The 18,620-nt window shown below is 36.2% G+C and overlaps 1 protein-coding gene across 1 annotated transcript in view; it reads right to left on the bottom strand.

The window, feature by feature from the left end:
* eIF2Bepsilon (eukaryotic translation initiation factor 2B subunit epsilon) overlaps positions 1-18,349 on the bottom strand; it is an 80,275-nt gene extending 61,926 nt beyond the window's left edge. Inside the window, exons 1-4 of the mRNA XM_075357192.1 lie at positions 18,049-18,349; positions 14,455-14,579; positions 10,319-10,492; positions 6,742-6,919 (exon numbers count right to left, since the gene is read on the bottom strand). Of these exons, the coding sequence (XP_075213307.1) occupies positions 6,742-6,919; positions 10,319-10,492; positions 14,455-14,579; positions 18,049-18,159 (588 nt within the window). The 5' untranslated portion in view covers positions 18,160-18,349. The remainder of the gene's footprint in view (positions 1-6,741; positions 6,920-10,318; positions 10,493-14,454; positions 14,580-18,048) is intronic.
* Positions 18,350-18,620: the final 271 nt, after the last annotated feature.

Here is an 18,620-nt window from a genome sequence, read left to right as displayed (position 1 = left end):
GGTCACCTACTTAGAAGTACAAGTAGTTGGACTGTCTAGCCCGGAGCCAGTGTGAGTGATCATAAGCTTATAACCTATGAGATCGCTTACGGAGGCGGTCTAAGAGATCCAGATTCAGGTCGCTATAACCTAAGAGGCCTGGATAAGAATAAACTACGGCGCGAGTGTGCGGCTGCCTTACAGGGGTTGGAATGGCGCATGGAACACAGGGAGGAGGTGGAATTGATGGCTGTAAAACTCGGCCGGGCCATCGAGATTGGCTGTGATAGGGTCCTACGGCGGCCTAGGCCAATGAACGGACCCTTGGATAGTAGCCAGTCCGCTGATCTGCGACAGCCTGGACCTGTCATGACCTCCGCCTCCGGGGAGCCGTCTGTTAGACACCGGCGGAAACCCGGGAAAAAGGGTGGTCCTCTGACCTGAGCGAGCTGCGCGCAAGAGTTAGGTTCGCTAGGAGAAGATACCAGCGTCGTTCCCTAACGGGGATTATCGTTGATGACGTGCGCGCTGAGGTCAGCGGATCTACCGGCGCGCCCGTAATGAGTACGTTCATGTTACCAAGGAAGCCAAACTCAAATGTTGGCAAGAATCTATGGGCGAATTGCAACGCAGCCCCTGACAGCTCGCTAAGTTATGTTACCGGCCAAAGCCATTGCTCATGCTGTGCAGTGTTCGATCGCAAGGCTGTAAAGCCTCCTCCGCAGGCGGGAGATGAGCAACTGTTCGAAATTTTGAACCGGTGCATTGCGAACATCGTTCCGCTCCGGTATAGGCCTAACTCGAAACTACATCCCAAATATCTCGCCCTTCCTACCTCTTCGCAAATCCCAGATGGCCGCCCGAACTTTCACCACTAAATCGATTGGGACAGCCTTTCCCAATACGGTGGTAGCCTCATAGGAGGTTGTTTTAAACACACCAGTGCATACGATTAAGGCTCTGCGCTGAGCACTCCTTAAATTTTGAATAAGTGTTAGATTTCTTTCCAATCTATGCGCCCAAACGAACGCAGCATAAATGGTCATACTTTCGAAGACACCTCGATACACCATGTACAAATGATGGCCCAACAGCCCGTAATCCTTCCGAGCAATCCTCCTAAGTTTGTGCATCACAGAGACGGCGTCCGCCGCTACTTGCCTAATGTGGTTGCTAAACAGCACCTTCTCATCAAACAAAATACCTAGGTACTTATGAACTCGAACTCGGCCGATTACACAGCCTTTATACTTAATATGGGGGTTACGAATGTACGATAATTTATCTGCACCCTTGAGAAGCATAAACTTCGTCTTGGGTAAATAAATCTTTAAATTTTGCATGTCCATCCAACTCCGTACGGTTGACAAAGCCGCTTGCGCTCAGTCTTCTAGCTGTGGTCGTGAATTACCACAAACAGGAGAGAGTCATTGGCACAAGTCTGGGCCGTGACCTGTGGGAAGGTCAGTCCCAGAAATCCGAATACCAGGTTCCATAGCAAGGAACCAAGAATGGAACCCTGCAGGCTTCCCCTGGAGACTGATTTTTCCACAACTAGGTGCGCATCCTTAAACAGAGCATTAGGGTTAGACAATTAGTCACGTACCACGGCCTCCAGGGCTATGGGAACATTGCGGCGTTTCAACTCATAGAGAACAGAACTTACCCAATTTAGTAAATATATGAAAAATGAGCTGTGGGGACACGTAAGCCGGTGGTGTATGACACCGCGCTTAGTCCGCTCATGCTGTTAGGTAAACTCTAGGAGTTACTTAAGACACTTGTTGCTAAACTGTTTCGAGGCTCAGTAGCTTTTTGTGGTACAGACATTCGATCTTATGCTTTAGGGCGACCGAATGGTGTGGTTGGGGGGGGGAGAAATGCCAAGCAAACCAACCAATACAGTCGGCACTATCCACCTCGGCAAAAGCATTTAAGATGCAATTCTCGGTGCCAACCCCTTTCATGAAGCCATATTGGCCTCGATTTACAATATCGTTCATACCGATGTTTTCCCAGAGCCGTTCCACAACCAACCTTTCGAGCAACTTACCGATTACCGGCAAGAGGCTGATGGGTCGATAACTGCTGACCTCACTCGGATCTTTTCCTGATTTTAAGAGCACCCTCACCAAAACCACCTTCCAAGTCGGAAAGCACCCCCAGAAGGGTATTTTTATTTGGCAGAAGGCCTGAATCAGCTGCAACATCCTATCAGCCTTATCACTTGCCTCAATGGTATGAACTCCAAAAATCTGGAGTCTATCCCAGACTCCAAGATACTTAATAGCAGATCTCATAGCAATCTTCTTACACTCTAACTAAGTGTCAAAGTAGGCCTTCTTTTAACAGCAGTGATTACCCCTGCCAAATAAAAGTCATGTATCTTAGTGACAGCCTTCCTCCGTGTGAGGGCATCAATCACCATTGCCAGGTCATCAGCATATCCATAAAGCATGACTCCCAGAAGGACAACACGGAACATGTTGTATGCCAGGTCCCAGAGGGTCCGTCCAAGGGCTGACCACTGTGGCATTCCCCTATCAAGACCACATTTGACCAGTCCGTTCTGGACCTGTTATACCATCTTACGTCCTGTAAGGTATGACTAGAATATCCTACACAGATACTACAGGACACCATGAGTCTCCAGTCTCTAAGGAGCGCATAATGTGAGGAATGCTATTAAATGCATTCGTCACATCCAGCATCACCTAAACACATCCTGCCACCACCAGTTTTAGTCTCTCTGCCGTCTTGCACACTCTAGCCATAGGCAGACCTTCCCCTGTGAAAACCAAATTGGCTGGCAGAGAGCCTGTCCACCTCTTCCACCACCCCCAAAATCCACTACTGGATCATTTGTTCCCAAACTTTGGCTAACGATCTGATCACAGCAAGTGACCGGTATAAGAAGGGAAGTGCCAGGTCCCTCTCTGGCTTGGGGACTAGTACCAGCCACTGTTTCTTCCATCCTATTGGAGAAACGCCTTCAGAAAGGCACATATTAAAAACTTCCAAAAATATATCTGGGTCTACCCAAGCCACACCTTAACTACTAAATTTGGCAGCCAGTCTGGACCTGGCACCTTGTCCACTGGCATTCAGGTTATCATCACAGCAAGCTCATCAGCAATGAAGGGGGCGAAGGTTCCGTTTCTTCCAGAACATCAGCCTCTAATTCTTCTCCACGAGGGAAAAGCCCTTCTATTATAAGCTGTGCTTGTACATCTCTAGTTACAGGCACTTTATGTCTCAGTGTTCTCCTAACAAGCACCCTGTATGGTCTTCCCCATGGATCTGAATTCACCTCTGATATAAACTGTTTATATCATGCCTTAGCTTTTGACTGACGATTAAATCCTGCGAGCTCTTTCCTGCACTCCCTGTATTGCATCGCATACATGGCTCGAGAGTGCAGGTACTCCCTGGTCATCCGCCTCCTCACCATGTGACATTTCTGTCTTTCCTTGGTGATGTCCTGAGTCCATCCCAACCCCGTAGGGGAAGACACCCGCCACATAACATCCACGTTTCTAGTCCTATGAGCTTTAACAAGAGGATGTCCTAAGTCCACCAGTAAGCGAGTGGGTGTCCCGATCTACTATACTTCTGTGGTAAACACGCACAAGCCTCTTCTAAACATACAGCCAGGTGAGTAGCCTTTTCCTCAGCCATGGTAGGACCTCTGCAAAAGCGGTCCCTAACACTCCAACCCTGAAACACTGGCAGCGCACCTCCATCATGGCCGCTGCAAGATATTATCATCAATAAAGGCTAGTGATCACTGCCCATAAATTCTTTTGAAACCCTCCAGTCAGAAATCTGCACAGCCAACCCCAGCACAGCAAGTGAGATCCACTATGGACCCAGTATTGATGAATCTATAAATAAATGCTGATCATGAATTAACATATTCAATGTCCAGTTCAGACATTAGTGCCCTAACATTATGGCAGGAACAAATTAAACCATCTCTTCTAAAGTACTTCAGAAAATTTTCGTTTCAATTTCTATATACTGAAATTTTAGTACCTTTGATTAATAAATTCCATTCTTTAAGACCTGAACCTAAGAATTCTACATGTTGTTTCGACAAATACAACTCACAAATTAGGTCGCTCAGTTCTGCTTGTGTGATGAGATGAGTTTTAGTAATTATTCTTCTGGAATGTAATTAATATCTATTGAAGTTGGGAATTAATGGGCTGAGCCTTCCGGGGAATCAGAATTTCTTTCCAAGTAGTTGGAATAATCAGAATCGGTAAATCAACATCGTGAAGTACTGGTCTCATAGCTGAACGAACATTTGAGTATACAAAACTGCTTTTATTGTTTGAATTGAAACCAGTAACATTTGTTAAGCAAATATAGCAGTTATCATAATGGTTAGCAGGCTCTTGCCAAATCATACGTATGCCAAGGCAAATGCTCTTTTTTTCCTTTTAATAACTGAGGGGTTAGTTTAATGTAGCACTAGATGCATGTTACATTGTGGAGTCCAGGATTTATCTTGGTTTCCCAAGGGACAGTCGAAATAATGTTTGTAAGCAGTTTTCAGCAGATTTGATACTGGTTTTTGTTGACGTTTTATGGTGAATTCTTTGCAAATGTAACAAAAAATATATGGAGAAATTTTACAAGCCCAATTATTATTCATTGTAAAATTAAAAATGTAGTAAAATGAAATATTACAGAAATACTTAATTATAAAAATAATTAAGTTTTAATTAATAAATACTTAATTACTTAAAATATTTCATAAAATCCTTTCACCATCAAGTACAATAAAACACAGCGCGAAACATGGAACTTAACAAACATTGATATTCAATAAAGTAATACCAAAAGTTGTTCTGTCATAAAAATCTTTCACTAAATTTATGGCATCGCTTATGAAACAATCTTTATAATACATGTATGATAAAACCACTAATACAACTAAAGAACACAGCATGTCATATCAAGAGCTGAACCCATACTGAAGAAACTTTCATCACATTGAATTACTCATTACTTGACTCACCGACATGTCTTACTTGACATGAAATATCATTTGACTGTTATGTATCAAATATAGGACTACAGCATGCATCACAATATAACTCAGATGTCAATAAGCAAACATACAGATGTACCAACTTAATTTTATTGTTTGTGGCATAAATAAATTTAAGTGGTTGTAACTTTTTTCTTTCCCCCTTTCTGAGATCGCTCATGGAGAGCACTGCATCTGAAAGGGGGGAAATCATGTCGTCAGATGCCGGTATGCGGAGTGCCCACAACCTCATTGCGCAGAGACGACCCCTATATGCTCAGGAGCCCCTCTAAGTGCTCAGCTGTGAGCCTGTCTGGCACTCTCTGATGTCTCATTCTGTGATGGGTCTCCTCGTACGTATGTAATCTATCAATTACCTTTTTAACGTAGTTTTCAACCGCTCTCCATTCTTCAACACCCTTCAGTGATGAGGAATGCGGGGGCATTTCTCATCAAAATGCTGACAGCAGAAGTGCATATGAAAGGGAGTCTCCTCCTTGTCACAGTCAGGGCAGCGATCTGTGTGGTCTGGGGCATATTTGTACAGATGTGCCCTGTAACCACAATGGCCCACCAGGAACTGTGTTAAACTGTATCCTAATGAGCCAGGGGTGATACCAACTGCTGATGTCACTAATGAGGTGGTAGGTCCACCGACCTTTAGTATCTCAGTCCCATCGCCCCTACCACACCTCCATTAATTCTTCTTCTGTTTGGGATGACATGCTCTTCCTGTCTCCATGTGGTAAAGGCCTTTGCTCCTAAAGTCTCCTCCTCTACAATATAACTAAGTCAATTGGCACTGCACCCGCAAAAACTTCAGCTGCCTCCTTAGAGACAGTTTTGTAAACAGCTATGAATTTTAAACAACATCGTCTATGGATCCCCTCTACCTTACCTAGATATTTTGCATACCTAGTTACTCCAGCCCATAAAGCTCAGCCCTGTATAGCAGTGTGGCATACATCACTCCCACAAGTAACCTCCTTCAATGCAGGGTCGGTCCACCACTATTTGCTACGAGGCTGGCAATTAGCTTCGCAGTCCGTTCAGATTTTTTAGCCGCCTCTAAGGCTTGTATTCCAAATCTTAGCCAGTGTCTATCCATATGCCGAGGTACTTAATTTCCGGCCTCAACACTATTCTTCCACTCTCCAAGATGACTCAGAATTGATCGTTTCTTTGCCACATTGATTGCTACCAGCTCCGTCTTATCTGGGGCAAGTGTTAGTCCCACACCATTCAATCTTTCCCACACCGTCATTCAATCTTAACTTAAGAACGTTGTGGTGGTTTGTTTCGGAATACATATGCAGATCCAGCATACAAAATACTACATAGTACACCTACTCCTTTTTCAGTTTCAAATTTTACGTTGACTTGTGAATTACTAAAATTATATTATCCTTTCAATAAACATTTTCCCAAGTGTATTAAAACACTCATTCTGTAGATAAATGCTTTAAAACAAGAATCGTTATATTCATGTGTATTTTATTAGTATGGTAATTACAGTTTATCAAATTGAAAAATAATTCATTATATTATAGTTTTTTTTCACAAAATCTTTTTTAAAAAACTCATAATTCATTAGAGTAATAAAGAATTAACAATAACAGTATAATATCAACATTTACCCTACTTTCATTAAATATGTTATGGTAATTAAACTATTTGCAGATCAATAACAAAAAAATACAGTAACAAAAAGAAAAATACATTACCATAGGGATTTTCATTTTAGCTGATTTAGACGAATGCTTGTTAATCCAAAGAATTTGGTTACTTTTAGAATCCATAGCAAAAGTAACTTCATCTGAACTACTTTCTCTTCTACCACCATCTTTATATAACAATGTCATTGCAATACTTTGACCAGGCTGATCTAATTTTCTGAATTCACTGCAAAATTTTAAATTTTAAGAATCAAATAAATAGGTTTATTGAAGTTAATTTTTAATTCGATCAACCTCATATTAAATAAAATATTGAAATTGCATATAACTGTCAGTCGAAGTCCCTTCCTCCTCTTAAGACATGGCCTTAACAAACATTTTCAAAAACGTTTTTATGCACCATTGCCACAATTTTGTAATTCACCTTGTTGAAAATTAATTTTTATCTATTAATTAATAAAAATCAGAAAAATGCTATTAATCTGATCAACCACCATTACTAATAATTTAGTGAATCTCATTAGAAATAGTGTTAAAACTTTCTATTCAAAGTTAAACATAAATGTAATTTTCATCTGCTGAAATAAAAACATAAACTTAAATAGAAAGTTATTTAAAGGTACCAATGAAACAACTTTTTATTTTATGAATAAAAAATTTTGATTAGGGAAGAAAATACAGTCATCTCTACTCAATCAAATATCACTATGCCAAGCCCAGTGAAGTATAGGCGATACTCAACCCTACAAATTCATCACAGATACCATCTGTAAAATAAATGTATGGACAGTGATAGATAATGTATAGCAACAAATTTTTGCACCACTTTTCCTATGAAATATTGGCATATATATGAGGCCATTTCAAAGGTAAACATTGTTAATAATATACTACAATTATAAACAAAGTTTTTGATAATCATTTTTACTTCCTTGCACAAAGTAAAGGAAGTATTGTGTTCGTGAAAAATGTTGGTGTTCAGATTTCAACGGAAATATCCATTTTGACTAGTTTTGACATGACATCTGTACGTACATATGTATCTCATATAACTCAAAAACGATTACCTGTAGGATGCTGAAATTTTGGATTATGGACTGCTGTAACATCTAGTTGTGCACCTCTCCTTTTCATTTCAATTGACCGAACCAAAAGTGTCCAAAAAGTCCAAAATCCAAAAGAAATTTGGATTTTGGACTTGTTCTTAACTGCATATAACTCATACTAATATAACTTGTACACATATATTAAGCCCTCCTCATTGTACACATATATTAAGATACACAACTTGTACACAAGTTGTGTATAAGTTGTAACACTTGTTGTGTTGTGTACATAACTTGTACACATATATTAAGCCCTCATTGAGAGCTATTCAACGATATATCATAAGTGGTACTTATTTTCATTGGTTCCAGAGTTATAGCCAAATAAAATTTTAATTAATGAAATACTTGGATCAAGGGAAGGCACATTGGTTCAAATTAGACTTCATCTCCTTTTTTTAAATTTAAATATATTGATTTATTAATAATTATTAACCTCTGATCGTAAATAAAGTTTTACAATAAATAATAATTCAATAATAACAATAAAAAAATTTTTTTTAAATCAGAAGTTATTAAATAAAATTTTATGTACTTTTCATTTTAAACAAATGTGTATATGTAATTTAATAGGCATACAAGGAAGTCATGTAGAGTCCACATCAGATATATATATATTTTTTTTAAACAAAATTGAAAACTTCAGCACATAAATATGAAATTAATTATTATTTAGTGAATGAAAAAATACCAAGCTTTATTAGGATTCAAACCAGAACTTTCCAGAGCTGACTAAGGTGCATCACAAGATCATTAGTGATTTAACCCAAAGTTTAAACTAAACAAAATTAGGTTTATAAAGTAAGACAATTTTTCACACTATTACACAAAAGTAAATAAAATAGCTATTTAGTTATCAATAAATTCACACAACAGCATTACTACAATTCTGAATAAAATACATACAATATAACTAATAAATATATTACATACAAAGTATAAAAATTGTTTAAAATATACATTTAATTAAAAGAAGACAGAAGATTACACACAACATATATTATTATTTACTATTTTGTATAACTTTCCTGTAATTTTATTAAGGTGAAATGATTGACTGTTTCAAATAGGCAGGTACTTCAGATTACCTGGATGTGTATATCAAAGCAAGACATTACATATTTAAACTTAATAAACATATATTGAGTGTCCAAAACCAACCGTCCCCCCTTAAAAAAAACAACAAAATTCAGTTTTCTTGAAAAACTCATGGCTCCATACTAAGTAAACTGGGTATGCTCTATCGAATGCTGATATCAACTTCCTGATTCCCACCGGATATGAGTTATGCAGACCGGAGTTCATTTTTTTAAACAGAACATGCAACATTGACAACAGATTGGGATTCTATGTTGGAAAATATGTAAGTCTCAAATGAAATTTACATATTTTATCATTTGCATTTTTTATCAAAGTCATTTTTGACTTCTAAATGACCTTTAAAGATGACCTCATACCATGTCATTATGGTTTTTTCAACTTCAAAAAAAAAAATTTTAGCATAACAGCAATGATGTCTAGCCTTAAGCTGAATATGTTTTTCAAATAAGGATATTTTCAACTTCTGGTTTCTACCAAAGATGGGTTTTCTAGACCAGAAGTTCATTTTTCAAAACGAATCCTTCAGAAATAATAAAAGATTGCACCTTACTGTTCATTTTTTTATGAAACTGACTGCCTGAAGAGAGGAAAACAAAGTTTGAAATAAAAAACATCAGTTAATGAATCTCAAATTCTTTAAGAATCTTAACTTTTCTTATCATCAAGACTGAATAGGTAAATTTCATATTCAGTTTATCTTAACATAATACCTACATATCTCAATTTAAATAATATAGTAACTAAATGATAACATTTTAGAGGCCAAAAATTGCATTTTGATAAAAAATGTCTCAAACATAACTTATGTATTTGTCAACATAAAATTCAAATCAGTGGTGAGAATATGAATGTTGTATTATAAAAAATGAACTTCCAGTCTGGATAACTCACTTCCAGTGGAAATTAGATGTTGATATTATCAACAATCTATAGAGCAGACCCAAAGTCATGAATTTTTCAAGAAAACTAGTGTTTGTCATTTTTTAAAGGGGTGGATGGGTGGTTTTGGACACCTGATATATAATGAATAAAACTTAAATTATATTATAAAAATAGTCTTTAGCATACTTTATATTTAAAATATAAATATATTTAATATTTATATTTATATTTAAAATAACATTGGAATAAAAACTGAAATAAAAAGCTCAAAAAATAAAGATTTTTATCACAAAATTATTATATTTATGTTTAAAACACCTTGGTAATTGAAATACAAATTCAATTAAGTAATAATTTAATTCATACATGACACTCCCACTGTTTTACAATTATAAAACAGTGGGGAAATATTTATTATGTCCAATTTCAAAGAAAATGTTACTTTTATGTAAAACAATTCCATCTCCAACGTAAATTTTGATTATGTAACTCTTTCATTAAAATGCTAATCCTACCAAGAATTGATGTCACTTTACCTGTGTTTTTTTAAAAGATGTTCAAAGGGCAGATTAGCAACTAAAAAACCAGTTACAAGAATAAAATCACTACGAATAAGTGCCTTTGTGTCCAGATCACGCATTGCATCACCAAATGAACGACAACCCTCCGACACTACAACTGTTATAACCATATCACCCCAATCTCGTTTGCTATAATAAAAAATAAAAAAAACAGCACTAGCAATTTACCAAGATACAAATGTCATGAAAATGGTCATGAAATGGTTAAAGATGACATTATAGACTACAACATTTTTAAATAACTTAAAACATGTAACCTTAATCACAAACTATATATATATTCAAACCGATTTGATTAACCTGGATGATCCTTAACTGAGGCACCCCAGGGGCTAATGTAAGCAAGTATCATGATGTTTGGAAACTGATCATGGGCAAAGAATCTAGCAAGAGAAGTCAATTACTATCTATCTGAACTCAATAATTGTATAAAATGAAACTAATCCAAAGGGATCATATATAGTAAAAAATATTACAATGGAAGATGTATAAATTTTAGAATCTAAAATTCTAAGGCCAGGAAAAATCATGAGATAATTAGATTAAAAAAACACATTCAGAAATCAGAGGTGTAATCTAGAAATATTCTTTGAAACCACCACTTGCAACCTGACATCACAGATTACTTTTGTAATAAATATGTGTCATGTGCCTATTTTTTCTGTTTTTGGTTGCCGTGAGTTTCTACGAATGTTCTCTCTTCTTTTTCTGTTTAGCCTCTGGAACCACTGTAAGGTATTACTTCCATAGTTGCAACCGTGACATCAGTCCTATTGTATGCGACCCCTGCATGGAAAAGGGCAGTGACGGTTCAGAAGTACAAGAGGAAGCTGGAGGCCACTCATAGGAGGTTGCTTCTGTGGATGACATGTGCCTACAGGACGGTCTCCTACGACGCGATCTGCGTCATTGTGGGAACACCGCCAATAGACCTATTGGTGGAGGAATAATGCTTGCGGTTTTTTAGGTGTAAGCAAAGATAATGCAAGGGCGCATATCATGGCCATCTGGCAGCAACGGTGGGAGGCGAGCCAGGTAGGACGATGGACTATGCATCTGATGCCGGACGTGAGTGTTTGGGTGGGGCATAAGCATGGTGAAGTTGGATACTGCCTCACTCATTACTTTCGGACCATGGGGACTTTGATAGCTATCTGCATCACTTCAAGAGGAGGAGAACAGCAGGTTGCAGGTACTGTGCGACAGCTGACACAGCCTGGTTAGACTATGTCAGGTGGGAGAACAAGAGACGTCAGATTCCAGTGGCCACCAAATAACATTGTCAGACACGTGCTGCAGAGTGAGAATGGATGGAGGGAGGTAGAGAGAGTGGCTCATCACGTACTAACAGTGAAGAGGGAGGAGGAACCCCCTTGATGTGCACACGGCCCCCCCGATGTCACCAGAGGCGTCAAAATGTGTTTTATTTTTGTAGTTGTTAATGTACTTTGTTAGGTTAGGAATTTATGATTGTATTATGTGTCTTTGCTCATGTTGTTGTTGGAATATGCTATGCCGGATATACCGATGGACATGGAGTGGGGGGATATTGTATGCGGTGCTCTACCGCTGACGCCGAGGGGGACATGACGCAACAAGTAATGAGGGGTCATGGGAATGCGTGGGGGATCGAGGACAAGTACGAGTCCATCGTGATGCGTGTAGGGGCCAGGGAGGCAGCCTCTATACCAAGGGTGTTCGGGCCTACTCACGCGCAAGAGTGGGTGGGTCGAAGCTTCTTGATGATGGCATGGGGGACCCTCAAGGTGTGCATGGGGGGACGCATAACTGTGAAGGGCAAGCGAAATGCGTGTCTGGATCAGGTATAATAGGGACAGGAAGGGTGGCTTTCCTGTGGAGAAACATTCCGATCACCGGAAGAGATGATTTTTTTCTTTGAGGAGGCATAGGAGACCCCAATGGGATGTCCGAGTTTGGACGAGCTAGGGAGGGCAGACTGCGCTGCCATGACACCCTGAGGCGACTGTGTTAAGCTTTTCAGAGGATGATATGTACGAATGTAAATGAAGTGCAGTCTTGTACAGTCTCAGGTCAACCATTTCTGAGATGTATGGTTAATTTAAACCCAACCACTAAAGAGCACCGGTATCCACGATCTAGTTTTCAAATCCACATAAAAGTAACTTTACTAGGATTTGAACCTAAGATTCAAAATATCTACGAATATTCTGGAATTTTCATTTCAATCATGTTAACAAAAGTGTTCCATCTGGTAAGATGTTTCTAATAAAGCCACTATTAGAACATATTCAGAGTAAATGCCACTTGTTTTATAACATATTCTTGCATAATGCTGTAGATGAAAGTACTATGTCCTTTAAAGGTAAAATTAGTTTTTAAAGTATTTAACAAAAACTACCCCCATAAATTTGAGATAAAATTTTTTGTAATTTCAGGGTGTTGTAATGGCTAAATTTGCCACTTTATACCATATGCTGGTAAACAAGAACTTATTACAGATTCGCAATTACTGAAAACACAGGTTGTGAAAGTATTAAGCGACTGTAATAAAAGACATCAGTCCACATTGCTTTATGACAGTGCCCGTCAAGGGAGGAGAGTATGGGACTCTGTTATCGTAAATTAATAAACAATATGCGACTGTATTGGGCTTAAAATTCTCTTCCGCTCCAACTTTAATTTTCAAATCAATTACATACATCTTTAAGGATTCATTTTGATGTGAGCAATCAATCACATATAAAGGGTATTTGCTTTTGTATTCGGAAAATGTGTACGGCGAATCTATATTTTTATAATATGATTTTTGAAAATTAATAAACATCCTATACATCAACGTTTGATTCCCTTGTAAATCTTCATACAGGTATTTATTTGAATTTATCATTACAATAATATTTTTCACGTTAAAAGAATCAAATTCTGACGCATCCTTCTTATCTTATCTTTCCTATTGATTTGAAAACCTACAATAACATAGCGCGGTTTATCTGTTTGCGATAAAGTTGTCACCTTCCATATAAAAGAATTTGTTTGAGGAACCACTATATTTTCATGAAGTTCCCACGCTCTGAACACCATGCACACATCTTTATTTTGATCTTACATCTTAGCTAGTTCTAATTCATATTCAGGTGCGACCTTTAAATATGGAATAACCCACACAATGTCTGTTAATTCTATCTAGATTTATGGTCGGGAACCGTATCGCATTTACATCGCTATCAGAAAGTCTCAACACTAACTCCTGTCTATTGTTATGATTATTTTTTTATAATCTTTGGCGAAACCCAACAGCATTGATAACGCTATGAGTAAATTAAAAGTATCATTTTCATCTAAATCCACTTTATATTTTCCACTGATCCATCTGGCTATTTCGGCCGATGGCAGTAGAGAGTTTGTCATTAAAAGAACATTTTTGATAACCGTCGTTACACTTACATTTTTTACCGACCCTACTTCTTGCGCATTGATAAGATATCGTATATCCTGGAATAAAAAGGCTACGACAAAATTAACTAATTCCGAAGTAGTAGATTTTTCCGTTTGTTCCGACGAGTTTTCCTAAAACAATCAGATAACTTTCGCCCGAAACAGTATACAAATCCAGTTGATTTATAGGGATTTTAATCTCCTTTTCAATTTTATTAGCTAAAGTAAGACCATAGTCCTGGTGAGGGATCCCTTTGAGATTCCTCATTAGAGGCAAGGCACCAAAATCCCAGTGAGAGGAACCCTTTGGGATACCTTCAATTGAGGCATGGCAAGCAAGGAAGACCAAGTCCCAGTTGCCTGGGTGGGGCCTCGGGCCCTTCAAAGTTAGTTTGAAGTGATGGCAGCCCTTGGAGCTGAGTTTAAGTTTAGTCATGAATCCGGCTCCAAGGGGCGGGGAAATCAATGGAGAAAAAAAAAGAAAAGGTACCTGTCATCCTACTTAATTTTATTCTGTACTTGGTGGATCAAGTTATTTATATACATAAATACACACACGTGCGCGCGCACACACAAACACACACACACCCATTAACTAACTTCAGTTATACTTTGCATACTACATGTAGGATTTATATATTTGATCAAATTACAAACAATAACAATTTACCAACCTTATAAATGATTTGATCTGATCTGAAAACGATGAACAGAATAAAATCACTTCATTAACACCACCAGATGAAAGGCAACTCAAAGTATATTCCAAAAGAGGACAGTTGGCCAGTGGTATAAGACACTGTAAAAATGCACAATTTATTACAATTAGGTAGAAATATACAATTTATAATTTATTATTAGCATAAGCAAAGAGGTAATCTGTTTGTTACACATTAGCAACAAATAACAATAACCTTCATAATTACTTTCTGTAAATGGGTTATGATTAATCTATGGGGTTATAATATAAATGTAAAGATACTTTAGCTATCTTCAATATTCCTTTAATTCACAAGTTATTCTCTTAAATAGGCTGATTTAACTTTTTTCCATTAGTAAATATTCAATTTTTACTTTTAATTTTTCTCTTTAAATATCTTCAATTCTAATTTGTTCATAAGAAAAGAGACGTTCTTCACTACTGCTTATACTATTTTTGAGTCTTTAACAATGACATTGTCATTAAAGATAATGTAAAAATAATGATATTGTTTTTACATATTCCAATTTTTTGTGCAGTTGAAAAGAAGATTTATATATGTATATGAATTTGAAATAAAATATTTATGAACAGCTTGAGGAAGTGTGATAGCGCTTTACGATAATTAAAATTTTTATGCATATCATTTTTAAATAACAAGTAAGTATTCTTCAAGTGAACGATTGGGAGAATATTATGCAGCTTCTTCTTATGACTGTATCACTGTTATGGTAGTTGTCTTTAAAAAATGAAGAGATTGTTTTAGAATTTAGTTTGAATAACATTCTACAGATGACAATAAATCACTTTCCATACAAAGAAATAAACAATAATTGTTTTTGTAATTAATATTCAAATAAAACTTACTTTAAATTCTGTATGTACACCTCCCTTATAAGCACAGTTTTATTAGTTGTCAAGTGTATTTAGAAATTTTCTTCCATGTTCAATAATCAAAATTGAAAAAATGTGTTTGGTAGCAGTTTTCTACTCACCAACATTACTTAGTTGCAAATGGGAGATCACTGATCATTTTCATTTTCTTTGATTATACCCCAAAGGGAGATGTCACAGGTTATTAAGTCTGGACTTGTTGACAACCCCTGAATCTTAGAGCCCCTACCAATTTAACAACCTTCAAAATGTTCATCTAAAAAGCTCTTCACTGACTAGCATCACAAGCTGGAGCTCCAACATGTGGTAAATGACAGTTGACTTTATGCAATCGATCAAATCTTAGGAATAAAATAACTTTCAAGTGTATTAAGATAAGAAATGCTGTTAACGCTTCAATAAATGACACACTCATCAGAGAAGAAAATTAGTTTCTAAGATTGAACTTTGGGAAAATGTCATAGAAGAACTTTGCAACAAGTTCAAGTTCGCTTTAAGTCATGTCCCCGACAGAAAACACATTAACACAATTAGGCTTAAAGGGTTTACACCCAAAATCATTTTTCATTATTTTCTGAAGTGTTGAACAGGGAATACTTAGCTCTGAAGATCTTTTCCTGATTGGCTTAAGAGAAGATTACTACACAGGATTCCTTAACAATATCGGACCAATACAACTGATTGAATGGATGTCAAGATAGTTTAAATCTAGCACTGAAAAGCCTTTTTTCCCAATTTTGTGTTACTACTGATGAAGCTTCCTTGACAAAACACTTAAGGAATCTGTCACTTGAGTTTTCATTTGCATTTGTATGCTCATGCACCAAACACTAGCAACAAGTCTTTCTTCAAATGAATACTTGCTGGTGGCATTTAAACTTATCACTGCACAAATCAAAATTTTTACTAACCATGTGAAAATAACATCAACCTTGTTGATGTTATAAACAAAGTTGGTTTTGGTAATTCTGAGCAATTACTTGATTAATTTAAATTTTGTTCATATTTAATTATACCATAGTAGATATGCTTAGGAGTGATCAGAAAAACAAAAGATCTAAATGTCAAAAAGCGCGTTTGGACAGTGGGTGACCCGTGCAAGGTCAAAGTCTGTGTCGCATTGTCAGTACTCTAGTAAGCTATAATTTTGTTTGTATCAAGATCAGATGAAATGCTAATATATTCTTTGGAGAGATTAGAATTAAGGTAAAACTTTTGTGGAGAAGTGTTAGAGATAAATTACCAAGATATGATATATACTTATTAGATATATACTTATTACCATCTCTAAGGTAATTGGCTGAAATTATGTTTAAATGGAAGTATAGTCACTACACAGAGAAAACAGAAATATAATGACTATAAAACTACATCACATGTTCTGCGTTATTAGTCACATGTTTGACAGATAATCAACTTACAAAGATTTATTACTCACTCCACAAACTCTAACCTTAATCCTAACCTCTCTTCACAGAACAGATTAGCATCTGTACATGTTGCCATAAATCACAAAACTGACTGCTATTTGACTAAAGTACTGATAACATGGCAGGGACTTTGACTTTGAATGGGTCACCAGCTGTCCAAACCTGCCATTTAGATCTTGTGTTTTCTGATACTAAGCATATCTACTATGGTATATTTAATATGAAAAACGGTACTTATGCAATATCCAGTACACATATTATTTTAGATTATGTTGATATACGTACAACTCGTCAAGTACACAGAAACAACATAATCTAACTAAACATAACCTATGCTCACTAACCTCAACTAACAGTAATGTTTTGATTATTTAAATAAAAATGAATTTGCATGAATTATTTTTTTTCTGGCCTCCACATGAATAGTATATAATATGATTATGGAATGATTATTTTATAACTTTTTTTTTTAAATAACTTAAAATTACTTTTAAGATTAGCGCTAATCTTAAAATTCATAACAATAAGAAAATTTTGTAAAATACCAGTAATATGTATGCCAGATAATGCACAAGTACTGAAAAAAATTTATGTTGATCAAGTAATTGCTCAGAATTACTGAAGGAACATACTGAATGAATACAATATAGATCAAATAACCACTAAATACTAAGAGGGTTTCCTAACCTTATGAAGGTCAGTAGTATTAATACCACATGCTATTAAACTTCTCTGTTACAGAAGTTGAATAACTAGCTCTGCAAGGTCTTCTGATAACAATTTCCATGCATTTTGGAAGAGAGTATTTGTAAATATTTTAAATAGAGAACATTTTGTCTTCCAGTTTTGTGTAACTTGTGATGGTTCGCCCTTGACTTTCCTTTCAATAAAATAAAAATTAATGGAAAAAATATACTGGTAATTATACAAGCACTTGAGATTTCACTTTTCTGCAGTTTCAATAAAAACAAGTTAATTTTCATTAACCAAGTTATTATTTAATTATTAAGTTTATTTGAAACCTACATATTTTGACAAAACATACATAACAGAAAGAGATCCTATAAAATTATGTCTGTTAGAATTCTATTTCCACTGTATCTAATATTCTTATCAGCATTCATTTATTTAAAAACAATGAAAATAAACATCTATGGAAATAAAATTACCTGGGGCACATCATTAAAATTTAGTATACGGGCTATTAATAAAATAAATTACAATTTTTTTTTTAAATTACTCACAGGCGGCAATGTTTTCGAAAATGGAGTGAAATGATCGCTGAAGGAATCAGCTATTACGACAGCTTGAACAATTTCTTCCTTTTTCCATCTGGTAGAAGTGTTTTTTGCCATATTTCAAAATAATTAGATAATTTATAAACGAATAAACAAAGTTCAGTCGCTTCAATAATTCTAACCACAAACCGGTAACACCAATTCCGCACGCGTTACCAAGACATACCAATGAATATAATCATATGTTCGTCTTACTACATACACCTACCTAGTCTAAAGGTTCATACCCGAGGAAAACGTCCAGATTTGCGGCTTAAGAATAATCGTTTAAATGATCGATAATTATTTTGTGCTTAAATGTTACTATAACTTCATGGCAAAAAATACCAGTATTAATAGTCTTAATGTGACGTTATAATTTAATATTAGAGTATTGCTGATAAAAGTCATTTATTATCATTAATGTGGAAGAAATCAATGAGCAGAATACTAAAAATGCTACCTGACACAATGCAAACTACATGCTTCAGTAGACTATTATTCTAATCAGTGGTAAAGTTTAATTTACATAAAGTAAG

The sequence above is a fragment of the Lycorma delicatula genome, chromosome 2 (genome assembly GCF_047948215.1).
Source record: "Lycorma delicatula isolate Av1 chromosome 2, ASM4794821v1, whole genome shotgun sequence".
Classification (NCBI taxonomy): domain Eukaryota; kingdom Metazoa; phylum Arthropoda; class Insecta; order Hemiptera; family Fulgoridae; genus Lycorma; species Lycorma delicatula.
The sequence above is the reverse complement of the archived record's forward strand: the minus strand, read 5'-3'. Positions and strand labels throughout refer to the sequence as shown.